The sequence below is a fragment of the Oncorhynchus mykiss genome, chromosome 1 (assembly GCF_057628025.1).
Source record: "Oncorhynchus mykiss isolate SJ-2025 chromosome 1, ASM5762802v1, whole genome shotgun sequence".
NCBI lineage: Eukaryota > Metazoa > Chordata > Actinopteri > Salmoniformes > Salmonidae > Oncorhynchus > Oncorhynchus mykiss.
Window position 1 is genome coordinate 43,860,591 of NC_143022.1, and position 22,112 is coordinate 43,882,702.

The 22,112-nt window shown below is 49.0% G+C and overlaps 2 protein-coding genes across 3 annotated transcripts in view; both read left to right on the top strand.

Moving 5' to 3' along the window:
- Positions 1-15,200, top strand: part of srgap1a (SLIT-ROBO Rho GTPase activating protein 1a) — a 145,088-nt gene extending 129,888 nt beyond the window's left edge. For both annotated transcript variants that reach the window (XM_036977679.2, XM_036977675.2), the window contains exons 19-22: positions 138-318; positions 2,180-2,323; positions 10,881-11,268; positions 12,267-15,200. In XM_036977679.2, the coding sequence (XP_036833574.2) occupies positions 138-318; positions 2,180-2,323; positions 10,881-11,268; positions 12,267-12,668 (1,115 nt within the window). In that variant the 3' untranslated portion in view covers positions 12,669-15,200. The remainder of the gene's footprint in view (positions 1-137; positions 319-2,179; positions 2,324-10,880; positions 11,269-12,266) is intronic.
- Positions 15,201-17,567: 2,367 nt separating this feature from the next.
- Positions 17,568-22,112, top strand: part of parp12a (poly (ADP-ribose) polymerase family, member 12a) — a 29,493-nt gene continuing 24,948 nt past the window's right edge. The window contains exons 1-2 of the mRNA XM_021601474.3: positions 17,568-18,203; positions 19,090-19,225. Coding sequence (XP_021457149.1) covers positions 17,887-18,203; positions 19,090-19,225 — 453 coding nt within the window. The 5' untranslated portion in view covers positions 17,568-17,886. The remainder of the gene's footprint in view (positions 18,204-19,089; positions 19,226-22,112) is intronic.

A 22,112-nucleotide genomic window follows, 5' to 3' on the forward strand; every position in this document is an offset into this window, starting at 1 on the left:
ATTTGAAGTGGATTTAACAAGTGACAGTGTATTGCCAGAGTGATCGACAATCTCCGTGATGACAAAGTTTCCTGGTACTTTATCAGCCGTTAGTTTGACACCCCTGATCGTGTGCTGCTCCTCCTCGTCTCCTGCAGAAAGTGAGCCCATCGAAGCGATCGCCAAATTTGACTACGTGGGACGCTCGGCCCGCGAGCTGTCCTTCAAGAAGGGCGCCTCCCTGCTGCTGTACCAGCGGGCATCGGACGACTGGTGGGAGGGCCGGCACAACGGCATCGATGGCCTGGTGCCTCACCAGTACATTGTGGTACAGGACATGTGAGTATGCAGCCAAACGCACAGCTTCTAGAGCTACTATCACATACAGTATGTTACGCTCATGTTCTTATTCCATTTCAGACATCAATGGACTGGTATTATCCATCAATCTGGTGACATGACAATATGTTGAATTAAATCTATTATTTTTCCAAAGACGGTACAATCCAGACAAGCAGTTTTGCACAGGAATTGTTAGTGGGGCAGGATTTGTAGTTGCACAACATTACGATATGTCACCATCCTTGAAGTCTAGACTCCTATTCCCTTACCAATACGTTAGACTGTCGATTAGCGACTCTTGCATGCAGTAAATGTGTCTACATTCTTGAGGAGGACTCCTCAGTACAGCAGTATAACCGCCCTCCTGCATAACTGACCAATCAGTTAATAAATCAATCACGTTGTACTGCATTTTGTATTGTATTTTTACTCTTAAAACAGAGGAAACCCAACCTCCCTTAATCCCATTTTGGGTCCTTTTTCATAGTGAAAGTGCCGTCACCCGTCCATATTTAATGTTCTCTCTCTGGATTAATCACTGCACTGTCCCCGTCTTGGTGGTCAAGTCCTCCCTGACACTGACTTTGAGGGGCCTTGGCCAAGGCTCTGGGGCTGTGTAAAGCAGGGCCCTGGGCTGCAGGCCTCCGTCCGTCTTTCCCGGGTGTCCTCTAGGGGTCCTTAACTACCCCATCTGTCATCCTCATCCCCCCCTGGAGCACCTCTCCCCCCCTGGAGCACCTCTCCCCCCCCGGAGCACCTCTCCCCCCCCGGAGCACCTCTCCTCCCCTGGAGCACCTCTCCTCCCCTGGAGCACCTCTCCTCCCCTGGGAACCGTCCCTCTGCCCCGGGAACCATCCCTCCTCCCCAGCAACAGTTGCTGCCTAATGGGATGGATCTAAATCCTCATTAAGAGGGCAAGATGGTCAGAAGGCCCCTCCTCCCTCAGTGCTGCGGGTCCTTTTCCAGCTGTCCCTCTGATGGCTGTTTTCTTAGTTAATGGAACGGCCCAGAGAACTTACTGCCATGTGTTCCGTATCTTAGCATAATGTACTAGAGGGCTCCGAGACACACGGCCCCATCAAAGGGCCCAGAATAAAGTGATGTCTGGGAGATATCTCGCCCTTTCTCTGTATCTGTTTAGCAGCCAGGGTATCCTCTTTCAGAGCTGCGCTGTGGGGTCTGGGGAACTCTAAGGCACGACTGAGCAAATTCACAGCATGGTGTGTACTGTCTGAGCACTTGGTTGAAATACAGTAAGATATAGCTTTGCGTATCAGATGGCTGGGCCACGGTCATCCTTCTTGTGATACGTGCACTGCAGCGTGCGTGGTTTATCAGCCAGTCCATTAGTCACCCCTCCACCAGACTCTGTGGCTAGTAAGCAGGTCTGATGGCTGCCACCTGACAGGAACGGGCACCAATTGCCGTGTCTGCAGCTAGCGCTCAGCTCTGCTCAGTCACACAGGCAGCCCACTGAGATAAACCAGACAGCTGGCACTGGTCAAGCTGCCTGGCAGTCCTGGACACACCATGACTAATGGCATGCTAATAGATGCAGGCCTATGAGTCAACATGAACCTGGAGGAGAGGCTAGTTAGGTATGATTGACTGAGCTCCTTTGTAGCTCAGTTGGATAGAGCGTGGCACTTGTAACGCCAGGGTTAAGTCGCTTTGGATGAAAGTGTCTGCCAAATGGGTTTTATTATTATTATTAACTGAATGCACTGTGGTCAAAAGCTTTCCACTTCTAAGCTTTTTTTGCATAAAAAAAAAGGGAAACAAATATTTTTTTGTTGTTGTCTTTTGTTTGTGTGTGTGTGTGTGTGTGTGTGTGTGTGTGTGTGTGTGTGTGTTACAGGGACGATAATTTCTCAGACACACTAAGTCAGAAGGCTGACAGTGAGGCCAGCAGCGGTCATGGAGCTGAGGACAAAGACATGTGTTCAGGCAAAGACATGGGCTCCCCTACAGACACCAAGATCCCTGACGCCTACATTGGCAGGCGAGTTCGACCACATCTGACCTCTACCTCATGTAGTGAGGGTGTATTTATTAAACGGAAGAAGACGGAATTAAACATGGGGGGGGGCTACTTGGACGTGCATTTCTCTTTTCTGTTGCAAAATATTTTAAAACGTTTTATGCTGCTTGCCCACCTGCCACACACACACACACTAGCCTACCGGGGATGGCAACCCTTGTGTGACCCCCCCCCAGCACACTGTCTCACTGTGGTATCCTCTCAAGCATTTAGCTAATGTTATATGGCCAAGCCAATAACTGCCTGACTGATGGGGACGGTCTGTCTGCCAGGGCTCTGGCTCGGACTACCACCAGCACCACCACACCCTCTTCTGACTCCACTGTACTGGGCAACTAGAGTTTAAAAGGCAAAAGTGGCACATAAAATGTAAAAAATGAATCTGAGTTCCAATGAAGGAAAAGAGGTTGTGCATTCCTGGCTTTACATCTGGTTACGACTGAGGGGTTATTGGAGTAAGTCATTGCGTCAGAATGACCAGATGCTTCCACACTTCGAAACCTGGGCCCGTATTCACAAACGGTCTAGGAAAGTAGAGCTTGCCTTTTTTAGAAAGATATTATGTGGACAGCGGGACCTGATTCTAGATCAGCACTCCTACTCCTCTAAGAGAATGTTTGAATTACGGGCCCTGTTTCCCTGTCCTGTCCCACTCCCACCTACTCTCTCAGCTTAATGGCCAATAGAGTTCTCGTTAATGAGTTGTCCCAGTCAGTGGGTCATTTCAGTTTTCAAATGAGTCGGCTTTAGGGAGTATGTTGTAAATACATTAGAAGTTTTTTTTTTAATGGTGGTGCTTGGTCATTCTCAGACCAGTCCAGGGCTTGGACACACTCACTCTCCTGGTGTATCCTTTTGGCAGGGACTATGTTGGCTTCTGGGAGAGCGCTAGTATTTCCTATTTTTATCTTCCATTCATTGCTGCATTCTAGTTTGTGTGGCGGTGTAGGCGACCTTGGAGAATATACCACTGGCATCGGCCCAAATGCAAGTTAAGATACTGTTTTATTAAAGGGCTTGCTCACTTGTCTCTCTGCTGGAGAGAATGTTGATGAATCATACTGTGTTTTGTAGTATCCTAGCTATGTGTTCCATTCTGCAGATTCAGAGCCTCAGTCACCTTCTCCAATCATGTTCCATAGTCATTTCCTGTCTCTCCCCTCCCCACACCCCCGCTCCACTCCCAATTCCCTTGCCGTGTCCAAGTTGTTATCCCCTCCCTCGCTCCTGGCAGCCCTCCATTTCCTCTTTCTCTCTCTCTCTTCTCTCGCTCCTCTCTCTCTCTTCTCTCGCTCCTCTCTCGCTCCTCTCTCTCTCTCTCTCTCTCTCTCTCTCTCTCTCTCTCTCTCTCTCTCTCTCTCTCTCTCTCTCTCTCTCTCTCTCTCTCTCTCTCTCTCTCTCTCTTCTCTCGCTCCTCTCTCGCTACTCTCTCCTCTCGCTCCTCTCTCTCTCCTCTCGCTACTCTCTATCCTCTCGCTACTCTCTCTATCCTCTCGCTACTCTCTCTCCTCTCGCTACTCTCTCTCCTCTCGCTACTCTCTCTCCTCTCGCTACTCTCTCTCGCTACTCTCTCTCGCTACTCTCTCTCGCTACTCTCTCTCGCTACTCTCTCTCTCGCTTCTCTCTCTCTCTCCTCTCGCTGCTACTCTCTCTCTCCTCTCGCTGCTACTCTCTCCTCTCGCTACTCTCTCTCCCCTCTCTCTCCCCTCTCGCTCCCCTCTCGCTCCCCTCTCGCTCCCCTCTCGCTCCCCTCTCGCTCCCCTCTCGCTCCCCTCTCGCTCCCCTCTCTCGCTCCCCTCTCGCTCCCCTCTCTCGCTCCCCTCTCTCGCTCCCCTCTCTCGCTCCCCTCTCTCGCTCCCCTCTCTCGCTCCCCTCTCTCGCTCCCCTCTCTCGCTCCCCTCTCTCGCTCTCGCTCCCCTCTCTCTCTCTCGCTCCCCTCTCTCTCTCTCTCTTCTCTCGCTCCTCTCTTCTCTCGCTCTCCTCTCGCTCCTCTCTCTCCTCTCTCTATCCTCTCGCTACTCTCTCTATCCTCTCGCTACTCTCTCTATCCTCTCGCTCCTCTCGCTTCTCTCTCGCTCCTCTCGCTACTCTCTCTCTCCCCTCTCTCTCTCGCTCCCCTCTCTCTCTCGCTCCCCTCTCTCTCTCGCTCCCCTCTCTCTCTCTCGCTCCCCTCTCTCTCTCTCGCTCCCCTCTCTCTCGCTCCCCTCTCTCTCGCTCCCCTCTCTCTCTCTCTGGCTCCCCTCTCTCTCTCTCTGGCTCCCCTCTCTCTCTCTCTGGCTCCCCTCTCTCTCTCTCTCGCTCCCCTCTCTCTCTCTCTCTCTCTCTCTCGCTCCCCTCTCTCTCGCTCCCCTCTCTCTCTCTCTCGCTCTCCTCTCTCTCTCGCTCTCCTCTCTCTCTCGCTCTCCTCTCTCTCTCGCTCCCTCTCTCTCTCTCTCTCGCTCCCCTCTCTCTCTCTCTCTCTCGCTCCCCTCTCTCTCTCTCTCGCTCCCCTCTCTCTCTCTTGCTCCCCTCTCTCTCTCTCTCTCGCTCCCCTCTCTCTCTCTCGCTCCCCTCTCTCTCTCTCTCTCTCGCTCCCCTCTCTCTCTCTCTCTCGCTCCCCTCTCTCTCTCTCTCTCGCTCCCCTCTCTCTCTCTCTCTCTCGCTCCTCTCTCTCTCTCTCTCGCTCCCCTCTCTCTCTCTCTCTCTCTCTCTCTCTCGCTCCTCTCTCTCTCTCTCTCTTGCTCCCCTCTCTCTCTCTCTCTCTCTCGCTCCCCTCTCTCTCGCTCTCTCTTTCGCTCCCCTCTCTCTCTCTCTCTCTCTCGCTCCCCTCTCTCTCTCTCTCTCGCTCCCCTCTCTCTCTCTCTCGCTCGCTCCCCTCTCTCTCTCTCTCTCGCTCCCCTCTCTCTCTCTCTCCCGCTCCCCTCTCTCTCTCTCTCGCTACTCTCTCTCTCTCTCGCTCCCCTCTCTCTCTCTCTCTCTCTCGCTCCCCTCTCGCTCGCTCGCTCCTCTCTCTCGCTCGCTCGCTCGCTCCTCTCTCTCTCGCTCGCTCGCTCGCTCCTCTCTCTCTCTCTCGCTCGCTCGCTCCTCTCTCTCTCTCTCGCTCGCTCCTCTCTCTCTCTCTCTCTCTCGCTCGCTCCTCTCTCTCTCTCGCTCGCTCCTCTCTCTCTCTCGCTCGCTCCCCTCTCTCTCTCTCGCTCGCTCCCCCTCTCTCTCGCTCGCTCCCCCTCTCTCTCGCTCGCTCCCCTCTCTCGCTCCCCTCTCTCTCGCTCGCTCCCCTCCCTCTCTCTCTCTCGCTCGCTCCCCTCTCTCTCTCGCTTGCTCGCTCCCCTCTCTCGCTCGCTCGCTCCCCTCTCTCTCTCGCTCGCTCCCCTCTCTCTCTCTCGCTCGCTCCCCTCTCTCTCTCTCGCTCGCTCCCCTCTCTCTCTCGCTCGCTCCCCTCTCTCTCTCGTTCCCCTCTCTCTCTCGCTCGCTCCCCTCTCTCGCTCTCTCGCTCCCCTCTCTCGCTCTCTCGCTCCCCTCTCTCGCTCTCTCGCTCCCCTCTCTCGCTCTCTCGCTCCCCTCTCTCGCTCTCTCGCTCCCCTCTCTCGCTCCCCTCTCTCGCTCCCCTCTCTCGCTCCCCTCTCTCGCTCCCCTCTCTCGCTCCCCTCTCTCGCTCCCCTCTCTCGCTCGCTCGCTCCCCTCTCTCGCTCGCTCGCTCCCCTCTCTCTCGCTCGCTCCCCTCTCTCTCTCGCTCGCTCCCCTCTCTCTCGCTCGCTTCCCTCTCTCTCTCGCTCGCTCCCCTCTCTCTCTCGCTCGCTCCCCTCTCTCTCGCTCGCTCCCCTCTCTCTCGCTCGCTCCCCTCTCTCTCTCGCTCGCTCCCCTCTCTCTCTCTCGCTCGCTCCCCTCTCTCTCTCTCGCTCGCTCCCCTCTCTCTCTCTCGCTCGCTCCCCTCTCTCTCTCTCGCTCGCTCCCCTCTCTCTCTCTCGCTCGCTCCCCTCTCTCTCTCTCGCTCGCTCCCCTCTCTCTCTCTCGCTCGCTCCCCTCTCTCTCTCTCGCTCGCTCCCCTCTCTCTCTCTCGCTCGCTCCCCTCTCTCTCTCGCTCGCTCCCCTCTCTCTCTCGCTCGCTCCCCTCTCTCTCTCGCTCGCTCCCCTCTCTCTCTCGCTCGCTCCCCTCTCTCTCTCTCGCTCCCCTCTCTCTCGCTCGCTCCCCTCTCTCTCTCGCTCCCCTCTCTCTCTCTCGCTCCCCTCTCTCTCGCTCCCCTCTCTCTCTCTCGCTCCCCTCTCTCTCTCTCGCTCCCCTCTCTCTCTCTCGCTCCCCTCTCTCTCTCTCTCGCTCCCCTCTCTCTCGCTCCCCTCTCTCTCTCTCTCTCGCTCCCCTCTCTCTCTCTCTCTCTCGCCCCCCTCTCTCTCTCTCTCTCTCTCGCTTCTCTCTCTCTCTCTCGCTCCCCTCTCTCTCTCGCTCCCCTCTCTCTCTCGCTCCCCTCTCTCTCTCTCTCTCGCTCCCCTCTCTCTCTCTCGCTCCCCTCTCTCTCTCTCGCTCCCCTCTCTCTCTCTCGCTCCCCTCTCTCTCTCTCGCTCCTCTCTCTCTCTCTCGCTCCCCTCTCTCTCTCTCGCTCCCCTCTTTCTCTCGCTCCCTCTCTCTCTCTCGCTCCCCCTCTCTCTCTGGCTCCCCCCTCTCTCTCTGGCTCCCCCCTCTCTCTCTGGCTCCCCTCTCTCTCTCTGGCTCCCCTCTCTCTCTCTGGCTCCCCTCTCTCTCTCTGGCTCCCCTCTCTCTCTCTGGCTCCCCTCTCTCTCTCTGGCTCCCCTCTCTCTCTCTGGCTCCCCTCTCTCTCTCTGGCTCCCCTCTCTCTCTCTCGCTCCCCTCTCTCGCTCGCTCCCCTCTCTCTCTCTCTCGCTCGCTCCCCTCTCTCTCTCTCTCGCTCCCCTCTCTCTCTCTCTCGCTCGCTCCCCTCTCTCTCTCTCTCGCTCCCCTCTCTCTCTCTCTCGCTCCCCTCTCTCTCTCTCTCTCGCTCCCCTCTCTCTCCCCTCTCTCTCGCTCCCCTCTCTCTCTCTCTCCTCTCTCGATCCCCTCTTTCTCCCCTCTCTCTCTCTCTCTCCCCTCTCTCTCTCTCTCTCCCCTCTCTCTCTCTCTCTCTCTCTCTCGCTCCCCTCTCGCTCCCCTCTCGCTCCCCTTTCTCTCCCTCTCTCTCTCTCCCTCTCTCTCTCGCTCCCCTCTCTCTCTCTCCCTCTCTCTCGCTCCCCTCTCTCTCTCTCTCCCTCTCTCTCGCTCCCCTCTCTCTCTCTTGCTCCCCTCTCTCTCTCTCTCGCTCCCCTCTCTCTCTCTCTCGCTCCCCTCTCTCTCTCGCTCCCCTCTCTCTCTCTCTCTCGCTCCCCTCTCTCTCTCTCTCTCGCTCCCCTCTCTCTCGCTCCCCTCTCTCTCGCTCCCCTCTCTCTCTCTCTCGTTCCCCTCTCTCTCTCTCTCGTTCCCCTCTCTCTCTCTCTCGTTCCCCTCTCTCTCTCTCTCGTTCCCCTCTCTCTCTCTCTCGTTCCCCTCTCTCTCTCTCTCGTTCCCCTCTCTATCTCTCTCGCTCCTCTCTCTCTCTCTCTCGCTCCTCTCTCTCTCTCTCTCGCTCCTCTCTCTCTCTCTCTCGCTCCTCTCTCTCTCTCTCGCTCCTCTCTCTCTCTCTCGCTCCTCTCTCTCTCTCTCGCTCCTCTCTCTCTCTCTCTCGCTCCTCTCTCTCTCTCTCGCTCCTCTCTCTCTCTCTCGCTCCTCTCTCTCTCTCTCTCGCTCCTCTCTCTCTCTCTCTCGCTCCTCTCTCTCTCTCTCTCGCTCCTCTCTCTCTCTCTCTCGCTCCTCTCTCTCTCTCTCCTGCTCCTCTCTCTCTCTCTCCTCTCTCTCTCGCTCCTCTCTCTCTCTCTCGCTCCCCTCTCTCTCTCTCTCGCTCCTCTCTCTCTCTCTCTCTCGCTCCTCTCTCTCTCTCTCTCGCTCCTCTCTCTCTCTCTCTCTCGCTCCTCTCTCTCGCTCCTCTCTCTCTCTCTCGCTCCTCTCTCTCTCTCGCTCCTCTCTCTCCTCTCTCTCGCCTCTCTCTCTCGCTCCTCTCTCTCCTCTCTCTCGCCTCTCTCTCTCGCTCCTCTCTCCTCTCTCTCGCCTCTCTCTCTCGCTCCTCTCGCTCCTCTCTCTCTCTCTCTCGCTCCTCTCTCTCTCGCTCCTCTCTCTCGCTCCTCTCTCTCTCTCTCGCTCCTCTCTCTCTCTCGCTCCTCTCTCTCCTCTCTCTCGCCTCTCTCTCTCGCTCCTCTCTCTCCTCTCTCTCGCCTCTCTCTCTCGCTCCTCTCTCTCCTCTCTCTCGCCTCTCTCTCTCGCTCCTCTCTCTCTCTCTCTCTCTCTCTCGCTCCTCTCTCTCTCGCCCCTCTCTCTCGCCCCTCTCTCTCTCTCTCGCCCCTCTCTCTCTCTCTCGCCCCTCTCTCTCTTTCTCGCCCCTCTCTCTCTCTCTCGCCCCTCTCTCTCTCTCCCTCTCTCTCTCTCTCGCCCCTCTCTCTCTCGCCCCTCTCTCTCCCCTCTCTCTCTCGCTCCCCTCTCTCTACCCTCTCTCTCTCTCGCCTCTCTCTCGCTCCCCTCTCTCTACCCTCTCTCTCTCTCTCTGCCCCTCTCTCTCTCTCGCCCCTCTCTCTCTCTCGCCCCTCTCTCTCTCTCTCGCCCCTCTCTCTCTCTCTCGCCCCTCTCTCTCTCTCTCGCCCCTCTCTCCCTCTCTCTCTCTCCCGCCCCTCTCTCTCTCGCCCCTCTCTCTCCCCTCTCTCTCTCGCTCCCCTCTCTCTACCCTCTCTCTCTCTCGCCTCTCTCTCGCTCCCCTCTCTCTCGCTCCCCTCTCTCTACCCTCTCTCTCTCTCTCGCCCCTCTCTCTCTCTCTCTCTCCCCTCTCTCTCTCTCTCTCCCCTCTCTCTCTCTCTCCCCTCTCTCTCTCTCTCGCCCCTCTCTCTCTCTCTCGCCCCTCTCTCTCTCTCTCGCCCCTCTCTCTCTCTCTCGCCCCTCTCTCTCTCTCTCTCGCCCCTCTCTCTCTCTCTCTCTCGCCCCTCTCTCTCTCTCGCCCCTCTCTCTCTCTCGCTCCCCTCTCTCTCTCCCCTCTCTCCACTGTTCTATGCAGACATGGCTCGGCACTGTTGAATCATTCATATCTTTGGCTTTATTTAGACATCTACTCCCACTGTTCGCGATCAACAATGATGCACTCACTAGCTAGTCAAAAGCCCTGAAGTGCCTGGTATGTCGTCAGGCGATGTACATAATTTCTGTTATACAACTGTATTAATTACAGCATAGAATTGTAGTCAGTCAGCCAGACATTATTGTATTATCTGGTTTGCATTTGTATGACATCAATAAGATGGGAAGGAATGCCGTCATATCAGTGAACCGTTGTCTCTGTATTGTGTTGATAGACAGGAATGCATATCATTTACTGTAGAATCTTGGATGAATAGCTAGTGTATAATAGGGTTTAAAAGTACACAATGACTGTCTATGGGTTGTACTGTAGCAGTTATCTTCCTCCTTATAAGCCTGTTCATAGATTAAGTTGTGATTTTACTCCCCCCTACTGGTCATGATGAGTCCCTGCACTTGTTTACCCCCTGCAGTAACACACTCCTCTCCCAACCCCCAGCCAGTCCTCCATACTGTACCAGAACACATCATGGCCCATATTTAGCTCAATGATGAAGGTCCCTCTCCCTCAGGCTCTTAATGACGGTGGCTGAGACAGTGTTCATTAGGCAGGAATTAGACTGGGACTTGAAACACTCTGAAAAGCCTGGGAGGGATGATTAAGGAATGAATAGCTGCTAGACTCATGAATGACATTTCATGGAGATAAAGGTTTTGTCACAACAATGATATGAGACAGGAAGTGATGTGCAGCTAGCCTGGTCCCACATCTGTTTTGTGCTGTCTTGCCAACAAGCCAGCCTTCAGTGTTTAGTGCTGATCAGGTTGTGTGATATAACGTTATGACTCACACGCACACTTTGCTGTCTCCTGCTAGGCTGGCTGGGTGTTATAAATATGCGGATCAGAGCAGTGTCTTTTTAGAGCCCCGGTAGAAATGACTTGTGTGTGTGCTTGCGTGTGTCTATATCTATGTTCCGGAGGGTGTGTTGAGACAGCCAGGTTCAGATGGAGGACAGCTCTAATGCTGAGCCAGCTGTACCTTCTCCCAGGCAGGGGGCCTGCTGTGGCTGGAGGTGCTGATAATGACCCAGCCTGCAGGCCTCTCAGTGCTGCAGCGTGAGCCCTGCCAGCCCTCACTATACCTGGGCTCTGAACAAGCTACTAGGAGCACTTTGGGACTGCCATATAGGTTTACATCTGAACACTAAATTCAGACAGAAGGCTTCAACAACTCTGCCTGGTGTCTCGATCCACTTAGTGACTAAGAGTCAGTGAGGGACTGTAGCTACATTACCACGGCCCGTCTGCAAGACAAGGCAACATTTATAAAGTATAACGCCATAGACCTGCCTAGTTTTAAATAAAGGTTAAATAAAATAACCTGACCTCTGTGTCTTTGCACCACCCCTCCCACGGCAGGCACAGAAAGAGGACGGAGCCCCCATCCCGCCGCCCCCCTGTCCGCCCCAGTGACGTCCACTGCGTAGTGCACTCCCAGCAGATCCACGGGGGCCAGGTTCACACCCCTGAGATGGGTTCTCCGGTGCTAGGTCACTCCTTCAGCCCCCGGGATCTGCTGCGGAGCCGCAACCACGGCCAGCTGCCCATGGACAGCCCAGAGCGCCGGCGGCGTACCGGCCACGGCAGCCTGACCAACATCAGCCGCCACGAGTCGCTGAAGAAGATGGAGAGCCCGCCCATCCGACGCTCCACGAGTTCTGGCCAGTACACAGCCGTGTTCCAGGAGCCCCACCCACACCCGCACGGTGGTGGCGGCAAGCCCCTGGACCCGGAGACCATCGCACAGGTCAGCATCAGCAACGAGGGACGAGCACAGCTCACTCCAGCACCACAGCCCTGCACCGCCCTGTAAACCTAGTCAGTGCTAATTCTGTATTCTGCTCCTGAACACCTCTGTCACATCACTCCCAAACACATTCACATTGACAATCTAGTTGTCATGTTATCAAGATGCTCCTATACAGAGTGACTTACAATAAGTGAAGTCAACAAATGTAGGTGAGACGAGACAACCACATGTCACCATCATTGCAAGTAAAACTTGCTTTAAAGAATTGCTGCTAGCAGCAACCGCAGCGCTAGTAAGAATAACACAAAAAAATGTGTTTTTGTTGCTTCATATAGCTTCTGGGATATTGACGTGGAGTTAAATCGCTTTTGAGAATCGAGTATCTATTTTTGTAATGTTCCACACCGTCACACAAGCTGTTAATCTTGTCCGAGTGCCGCTTGTCAGAACAGAAAATAGAAAGTCATTATTTCAAAGCAGGCATCAGTGTCTGCATGGTGATACTTTGTGTCGTTACAGGCCACAATTACCTTATCAGAGCTCTGATAACAATGCGATGCGTCTTGGCGGTAACAGTATGCATTGTGGGAAATCATGAGAAGCCATCAGCAGTGTGAAGAGACTTCTAATTAGGAAGCTGATGGTCAAAAAGAGGATGATGTCTCTCTCCATTGGGTTGTCTGTCTCTGTCTAGTAGGGAGATGCCCTGATGAATGCCTTGTCATCTCTGCATCTTGTCTTTGGTATTCGAAGTCGGGCACATGCCCAGGGATTTCAGTCTCAAGCAGCACTCTTGTCCTGACTGAGCTCGCATGCGCAGAGGTCTGAGGCACTGCATCTCAGTGCAAGAGGCGTCACTACAGTCCCTGTTTCGATTCCAGGCTGTATCACATCCGGCAGTGATTGGGAGTCCCATAAGGATGTCACTGTATATTTATTAACTTCTCTGTCTTTTCCCTCTCTGTTTACCTACCGCTTGCTCTCTCTCCCTTCAGGACATAGAGGAGACAATGAACACGGCGCTGAACGAGCTGCGGGAGCTCGAGAGGCAGAGTTCAGCCAAGCACGCCCCCGACGTTGTGCTGGACACTCTGGAGCAGAGGCAGTCGACCGGGGGCCCCACCCCAGCTAGTTCCAGCGAGTCCCTCAGCCCCCTCCACAACATCCTGCTGAGGGCCCAGACCGGCGAGGCCGGGGGGGCGCCGATGCGCCGCAGCACCAGCTCCTCCAGTGACACCATGAGCACCTTCAAGCCGGTGGTGGTGCCCCGCATGGGGGTGCAGCTCAAGCCGCCCGCTCTGAGACCAAAGCCCCTGGTTCTGCCCAAGACGGGCCCGACCCACCTCCCCGCCGCACCCCCTCCCCAGGACCCCCTGGACAAGTCGTGCACCATGTGAACGCTGAACTCTGGGACGGGAGCAGAGGCCAATGGGAGAAGGGCTCTGAGTCTAGATACAGTAGCAACATGTTATCGATGTCTATAGATTCTAATAATAATTATAACATTGTGAGGACAGTATAAGAACAGTCCATTGCCTGGACATTGATTAAAGAGATCTGAGACATTCAAGTAAGCAAGGATGCTGTATTTGTTTTCTTTGTGAGGTGGATTTGTTTTCTTGCAGTGTCTAGAAGTTAACCACATTTATTGACAACGACAACATAGGGATATTCTCTGGTCTGCTAAACAGACTGAACTACCACAAAGAAAAGGGCATGTTTCAGTGTGAATATTTTCAACAGACAAATAGTTTGTCAAGATCATGTGGAAAATACTGTAGAATCTGCTGAAATGCCTTGCATCGCTAGATAAGTCAACTTTTTCTTCATCATTACTATACACAGTAACAAATCACAAAGGCTTCCTTCGAGGTTACAGAAACTAGAGAACTACAAAAGAATGAACGCTAAAGAAACAAAGTGGTGCACGTTTTGTTTACTACTCAGCCAGGGGAACTATGGGAAATGTAGTCCGTGTCGGCTGTGACTGGAGTTCGCTTCTCACTTAGATGAAAAATACTTAGGTTTAGAGTACTGATCGTAAGGCCTTACTGCCACTCAGAAATATAAGCTGTCAATAGTGTTCAAACCACCAATCGAAAGCTGCTGGAAGTATGGGTGTAGCTAACTAATATTTATAGCTGAGATTGAAACAGAGACTGAAGCAGGGAGTGGAAGAGTCCAGATATGTGTGTGATCATAAGGGTACACTCATATATATATGAATTATGAAAACTTGTACAAGATATAAGTTGTACATGTTGATTTCACATGGCTTTATTTTAACACAGCAGCATCGTTCTAAACAAGGTCTGGAGGGAGACGAGGATACAACCACTATGTGAAATATTACCCATTATGGAAATTCTGTGAAAATTGTTATATACTCCTAAAGACCTGTGTCGAACCTTCGTTGGCCTTCTGTTTTTAGAATCAAGGGGCCGGTTGAGAATGGTTTGCTGTACTATAGACGCCCCACAATGCATATGACCAATGTTATACACAACACACAAGAGCTTGCTTTACTGTACAACAACACACAATGCCTGGCTTTCTCTGTCCAAATGAATCATAGTTTTAGAGCATGGATGTTACTCTCTCTTTCTCTCCTTGTGCAAGACTCCAGAAACTTGTGGAAAGACTCACGGCAACTCTCCCAACGACGGAGTGCTGCCAGTAGCCATGGACTAACTGACTGTTACTGTAAAATACTACCTTGTTCATCATACTGCTTCTTGTGTTTCTTGTCAATGTCAGTGTGTGAGGAGCTTTCTATCCCAATAGCCCCCTCTGACCATGTAGGCTAATCCTTGTGTTGTGGATAGAGAGATGGGCTGGTCCATTACTCTGTGGGGGAGATGTGACTGATGTTTAGATTCTCCATCAGGAATTTGTCATTACATGTATGTGATAAACCCCCTCTTGAATGATTGATTTGGTCCTGGGGAATACATACTCGCATGTTCACTGAAGACCATGTCACATGATGTGGGTGTATGTGACAACTGACCACCAAGGGAACTGGCCTACTCATACTGGAACTGAATGCCCCCCTGTTTTCCAATTCTGTGACAGTGCCCTCTAGAAGTCTGTCTGTGTAGCTGAAGAAAGAAGACTGATAGGTGCATGTGTGGGGAAGCTTGCATCTGGTTAAAGAGCAAGGACAAACAAAAACAAATTCCCAATAAGCAATGTTTTCCTTGAAATACAAACTGCAACAGGTTTATTTTTGTCTATTGCAAAACATTTATGTATATTAAAAGTGAATATGATCTGAATTCTGGATTTACAACCCTTTTTTCTGAGTTCTGTAATGTTTATTTGTTTACGATTTTAGTTTTGTTAGAATTGGATAGGATTTTTTGAACGAAGGATGTAGAAATTCAAAAATGTCTTAAGTTGCAGGTGTCCCACCCAAACCCGGATCGTATTCATTCGACACCAAATGGAAGAGAACTGACAAACGGAGGGAGTACCAAGAAGAAACACTCATTTAGTTTTCCGTTTTGCTACAGTGTCTCCTAATGAACATGACCCTGTTGTATTCTGTGTTTTCTCTCTATGCCAATCATACACAGTAGTATCCTGCCTGTTGACTAACCTTGTGTCCTTGTACATCTGTAGTATGTACACGTGAAAGTGCCTTTGAAAATGTTTTAGAGGAACTTGAACTATGTTCTGTACTGTTGCATTCTCATTTCAGACCCTGTGTTAAGAGCAGTAGGAAGCGAGATGAATGAATTAATAATGATGATGCCATTTTAGAAAAAGTTATTAATTATTGAATAATAAAGATACTGCTTATACATTGTGACAATGCACTTTTATGTATAGAACTGTATATTTGGCATGAAATATCTTAACTTTTAGAGCTATTTGAGGGTTGTTCCTCAAGGGTTTTTCTTTCTAATAAAGGCAATTGTTCAGTCTGAAGTGGTCTTTTGTCCTCTTCTGATAAAATTAGCACTGTGCATGTTGTCAGCAGCACTCTAAACCTCTGGTCATTGTGTTACAGGAAATACTTCACTATTTACAACTCATTTTCAAGTTAATGTACATTATATCTTACTCTGAGGAAAATGGGTACAGTTGAAGTCGGAAGTTTACATACACTTAGGTTGGAGTCATTAACTCGTTTTTCAACCACTCCACACATTTCTTGTTCAAAAAAACTATAGTTTTGTCAAGTTGGTTAGGACATCTACTGTGTGCATGACACATTTTCCAACAATTATTTACAGACAGATTATTTCACTTATAATTCACAGTATCACAATTCCAGTGGGTCGGAAGTTTAAAGGCACAGTCAACTTAGTGTATGTAACAGCTTGGAAAATTCCAGATGATGTCATGGCTTTAGAAGCTTCTGATAGGCTAATTGACATAATTTGAGTTAATTGGAGGTTTACCTGTGGATGTATTTCAAGGCCGACCTTCAAACTCAGTGCCTCTTTGCTTGACATCATGGGAAAATCAAAAGAAATCAGCCAAGACCTCAGAAAAAGTCTGGTTCATCCTTAGGAGCAATTTCCAAACACCTGAAGGTACCACGTTCATCTGTACAAACAATAGCACGCAAGTATAAACACCATGGGACCACACAGCTGTCATACCGCTCAGGAAGGAGATGCGTTCTCTCTCCTAGAGATGAACATACTTTGGTGTGAAAAGTGCCAATCAATCCCAGAACAACCGCAAAGGACCCTGGGAAGATGCTGGAGGAAACCGGTACAAAACTATCTATTTTCACAGTAAAACGAGTCATATACTGACATAACCTAAAAGGCCGCTCAACAAGGAAGAAGTCACTGCTCCAAAACTGCCACAATAACGCCAGACTGCGGTTTGCAACTGCACATGGGGGAAAAAAATCTTACTTTTTGGAGAAATGTCCTCTGGTCTGATGAAACAAAAATAGATCTGTTTGGCCATAATGACCATTGTTATGTTTGGAGGAAAAAGGGGGAGGCTTGCAACCCGAAGAACTCCATCCCAACTGTGAAGCACAGGGGTGGCAGATTCATGTTGTGGGGGTGCATTGCTGAAGGAGGGACAGGTGCACTTCATAAAATAGATGGCATCATGAGGATGGAAAACTATGTGGATATATTGAAGCAACATCTCAAGACATCCGTCAGGAAGTTAAAGCTTGGTCGCAAATGTGTCTTCCAAATGAACAATGACCCCAAGCATACTTCCAAAGTTGTGGCAAAATGGCTTAAGGACAACAAAGTCAAGGTATTGGAGTGGCCATCACAAAGCCCTGACCTCTATCCTATACAACATTTGTGGGCAGAACTGAAAAAGTGTGTGTGTGAGCAAGAAGGCCTACAAACATGACTCAGTTACACCAGCTATGTCAAGAGGAATGGGCCAAAATTCACCCAACTTATTGTGGGAAGCTTGTGGAAGGCTACTTGAAACGTTTGACCCAAGTTAAACAATTTAAAGGCAATGCTACCAAATACTAATTGAATGTATGTAAGCATCTGACGCACTGGGAATGTGATGAAAGAAATACAATCTGAAATAAATCATTCTCTCTACTATTATTCTGACATTTCACATTCTTAAAATAAAGTGGTGATCCTAACTGACCTAAGACAGGGAATTTTTACTAGGATGACATTTCAGGAATTGTGAAACTGAGTTTAAATATATTTGGCTAAGGTATATGTAAACTTCAGACTTCAACTGTATAAGACCTAAGCTGCTGATATGTTTGAAAGTCCATAAGAATAAACCACACCATTCAATGCACGCAAATTAAGGTGTTACATATAGTAAATGCAATTCAGTTCCTTATTCTCTAGCGGCTAGTCCATATTTAAATCTGACGTAGATTTAGTGCTGCTGCTTTATAGTTCATTCCGAAAGTATTCATGCCCCTTGACTTACTCCACATTTTGCTGTGCTACAGACTGAATTCAATATTTTATTATCCACCACCTACACACGATACCCCATATTGACAAAGTGAAAACAAGTTTTTACAAATGTTTAGTAATTTATTAGAAATTTCTCATTTACATAAGTATTCACACCCCTGAGTCAATACTTTGTAGAAGCAACTTGACAGGTAACAAAAGTTGCCTGCGGAGGTCTATTGTTCATTGCTATACTGTACTGCCATCGTGTGACCATTAGGTATTATTACATGAATTTATGTATTTCATGTTTTACATAACACAGTGGAATAAAAAGCAGAGGTTATGCAAAATCCTATGTTGGTCATATAAACAGAGGACCTGGTGGTGTGAATTTTCAACAACTACCAAATTGTCCATGTTGAAAGCAGAGGTTTAAAGTGTCGTCACTAGGAGCTGGTCACTAGCTTCCACAGTCATAAACCCCGCCTATATCTACTTTAAATGTTAAACCTAACCTTAACCTCACTGCTAACCTTGTGCCTAACCAAAAATACATAATTATATTTTTTTTCATTAATTTTTACAATATTATAGAACGTTTTGACGTTATGGCTGTGAAATCCTGTGGAACCAGTTTTAAAGGGCTTTGACTTTGAGTTTCGTTTCTCCGGAAGCGTGACTGACGTCCAATTGCAAGTTGGGTGAGGTGAGGATCAAAAAATATAATTTCCCCGACCGAAACACGATGTCGTCTGTCGTGTCTCGATATGTAACACAAATTCTGTGTGGAAATCAAGGATGCTTGGACTTCAAGCAGCTTGACCGGATCGTTGGTCAAAAGTTCACTGTTGCAGATGACGTCCTACTTGGAATACTTTGTGACAGAGGAAAATATGCCATCAGTAAAGGCGAAGGAAAGGCCTCGCGTCTCGCTATAAGCCAGAACAGTGTTATTGTTGCAAAGACTTCACTGCGAGTCTGTCAAAGCCCTCCTGGCGATTGTCTTCATTGCGAGAACTTACACTTGTGCAGATACTTTGTATGCGGTAACTGCAGGTTCGGGTAGGTGTCATGTTCTGTGAGACTATAAACATATATTTTTTTTTATCTCATAGTGGAACTGCAGATGTTTCATATCATAGGTAAATACTGAGGTCAAATTAGTTTTATATTGGATATTCGGTTCTCTCATCAATAGCTATTGAACCAGGCATACTATGGCTATACAAATTGTATATTCTGTACCAGGTGAATGGAGAACAATCCACTACTTTTATTTTTAATAACAAAATGGAATTAAAATCTTGAATAGTTCTTAAAACAAAGCGTGCCGTGACTATGAAAATCATGTATTCTGAATCAAGGGAGATGGAGGATGGAGTTTTCTCCATCTTCCCATGATCCAGGATATATAATTTTCATAGTCACGGCACGCTTTATTTAAGAGCTATTGAAGATTGAAATCCAGAAAAATAAAATATACATTTCAACAACAAAAAAGGTGTGGATTTTCTCCATCTTCCCTTGATTCAGAATATATCACTTTCATAGTCACGGCACGATTTGTTTACATGCTATTGACAGAGAGAACTGAATATCCAATATAAAAACATTTTTACCTAAGTGGTAAACCGAATTTAGTAATGTATGTTGATAATTCGGGTGTAGAATCTGTTATTGTTACACTTTGACCACAAACACACCTGTTGTAACTGGCCCTGTGACTCATTTATTTGGTATCTCAAGCAATGAGTATCAGATATAAGCTTTGATTGGACTAGTTAGTGAATAGATATAACAACAACATATTTTTGCTGAGGAGCCAACAGCATTTGTTGACCTGACTAATGCTTGAAAGTTAGTAATGTGACTCTTCTGTTGTCTTGGTTTAATTTGCTCATATTTTGTCAATGTACTTACATTGTTCGCATTTCTCTTTAAACTCAAGGAACAAGTGCAAAAATGCCCACAGTCTAGATTCCCCACACAACACAGCTCTTATAAGGAGTGTGGATCACCATGAGCTGGGGGAGGCAGAGCTGTTTCCACTACTGCTGCAGAATGACCCCTACCTGATGCCTGAGGTGGGTGGCTCCCAAAATGACCTCTACCAATTAGTAGATCTAAAAAGATTGGATAGGTTACTGGGAAGGTTAGCAATAAGGTAATACTGTAAGGTCACCTCCTTACTCTGTAATAGCTGGAATTTCTGCCATACTGTTTATTAAAGGTCAACTGGCCTTTAGAATCAACTTCTCTGGTTTTAAATGGCCTATATGGCATCGATATGAGTCAAACATTAATTATAGTGTCAAAATTGTGAGTTCATCGCGACTTACTTGAGCATGGGTGTCAAACTCTGGCCCGTGGGCCAAATTTGGCCCGCGGGGTAATTATATTTGGCCCGCGAGACAATACCAAATTACTACTAGAGCTGGCCCGCCGGTATTATACAGCGCATTCACCACTAATACTACGAATCCCATAATGCTCTGCTGTTTTCGCGCGCCAATCAGGACAGGACCCAGAAACGCTCTCTCCTCTGTGACAGTAGTCATAGCAACATAGACGCTACAACTGTCAGCGAGCTAACCCTTCCCAAAAATGGCGAAAAGAAAGGCTGAAAACAGGAGCTTTCTGGACAAGTGGGAGGCAGAATATCTGTTTACATATGTAAAAGACAAACCTGTTTGTCTTGTTTGTGGAGTCAACGTGGCTGTAAGTAAGGAGTACAACATTAGATGACACTATGAAACAAAACACCATGACAAATACAAGGACCTGGACATGACTCAAAGGAGCCAGAAAGTAGAGGAGATGAAAATAAGTTTGGTTTCACAACAGAATATGTTTAAAAAAGCCACATCACAAAGCGAGGCTGCTGTAAAGGCTAGTTATATAGTGGCAGCAGAGATCGCAAAATCAGGCCCTTTAATGAGGGAGAGTTCATGAAAAAGTGCATGATGAAGGTTTGTGACCTCGTATGTATGCCCAGAGAAAAAACAAGCATTTTCAAACGTGAGCCTGAGCAGGAACACAGTAGCTGATCGCACATGTGATCTTGCCACCAATCTGTATGACCAGCTGATGGAAAAGGGAAAAGATTTTGTTGCGTTCTCCCTCGCTGTGGATGAGAGCTGCGACGCATCTGATACTGCTCAGCTGTCAGTCTTCATCCGTGGAGTGGACTCAAATCTGTGTGTTACGGAGGAGCTATTAGGATTCAAATCAATGCATGGCACAACCACAGGAAAGGAAATCTTTGAGGAGGTTTCCAAATGTGTAACTGAAATAAAGCTGCCATGGGATAAACTCGTTGGATTAACGACAGATGGTGCGCCAGCGATGTGCGGTAAAAAGAGTGGACTGGTGGGCATGGTTCGGGAGAAGATGCGGGAAGAGAACTGTGCAGGTGAGCTAACTGTTTACCACTGCATCATACATCAGGAAGCACTGTGTGCCAAAGCCCTAAAGATGGAACATGTTATGACCACAGTAACACAGGTAGTTAACTTTATAAGAGCCAAAGGTCTAAATCACCGCCAGTTTAAATCTTTTCTGGAGGAGTGTGGTTCGGAATACGCAGACGTGCCGTATCACACAGAGGTGAGATGGCTAAGCAGAGGAAAAGTACTGAACAGATGTTTCGAGCTGCGTGAGGAAATATGTCAATTCCTGGAAACCAAAGGGAAGGATACAGCAGAGCTCCGGGAGCAAAAGTTCCTGTGTGAGCTGGCCTTTCTCTGTGACATCTCGAGCCATCTCGATGCGCTGAACCTGCAGCTTCAGGGGCGGGGGCGCATCATCACAGACATGTACGCTGCAGTGAGGGCCTTCAAAACTAAACTGTGCCTGTGGGAGAATCAGATGCTGCAAGGAAACCCTTGCCATTTTCCCTGCTGCCAATCCATAAAAGCGCAGATCTCTACCGCCGTGAACCCATGCGCACAGTTTGCTGAAAAACTCAGTGTTCTCACCGCTGAGTTTAGCCGGCGATTTGCCGACTTCGATGCCCAGAAATGCAAGTTTGAACTGCTTAGTAATCCCTTTGCAGTTGATGTGGAAAATGCACCAACCAACATCCAAATGGAGCTGATTGAACTCCAGTGCAACGACACGCTGAAGTCAAAGTATGATGCTGTGGGCGCCGCACAGTTTCCACGGTTCATCCCTGACACAATGCCTCAGCTCCGCAACCAAGCTGCTCAGATGCTCTCCATGTTCGGCAGCACTTATCTATGCGAGCAACTTTTCTCCTCGATGAAGATGACCAAAACAACTCACAGGAGACGTCTGACTGACGTCTTCGCTCGATACTGAGGATTTCTTTAGCTCAGAGCTTGAGCCCAGACATTGATGAACTAGCATCCAAGAAGAGATGCCAGGTATCTGGCTTGGGCACATCAGATTAGACCAGTGTGCAATAATTAACGTTTTCTTTATGCACTTTTTTTTGCTACAAGGCATGGGCTTGAATGGTTGATTGATTTATTATCATTTTATTTGTAAAATTATTAGCCAGTGGAAAAGTTTATTTTGGTATTTAAATCAGAAGGCTGCAAATAGAAAAGAGGCATACAATTTTTATTTACATTTTATTTATTTAATAAATGAATGCCATTGATGTGTTTTTTTCATTTGAAATTCGATTTTGCATGTCTCCACTATTAAATTATATATTGTATGGTAATAAGCGATGCTTGTTCCATATTCAATGTTAAAGCAAAACTTGTTTGGGTCCATATTAAAAGGTTAATTTGTTCAATGTTGGCCCGTGACTTTGTTCAGGTTTTACATTTTGGCCCACTGGGTATTTGAGTTTGACACCCCTGTACTAGAGGGTTGCCATGTGGACACTTTGTTGTCAAGTCTGCATGAGTGTAGCCACCCTTTGCCTTGATGACAGCTTTCCACACTCTTGGCATTCTCTCAACCAGCTCACCTGGAATGTTTTTTCAACAGTCTTGAAGG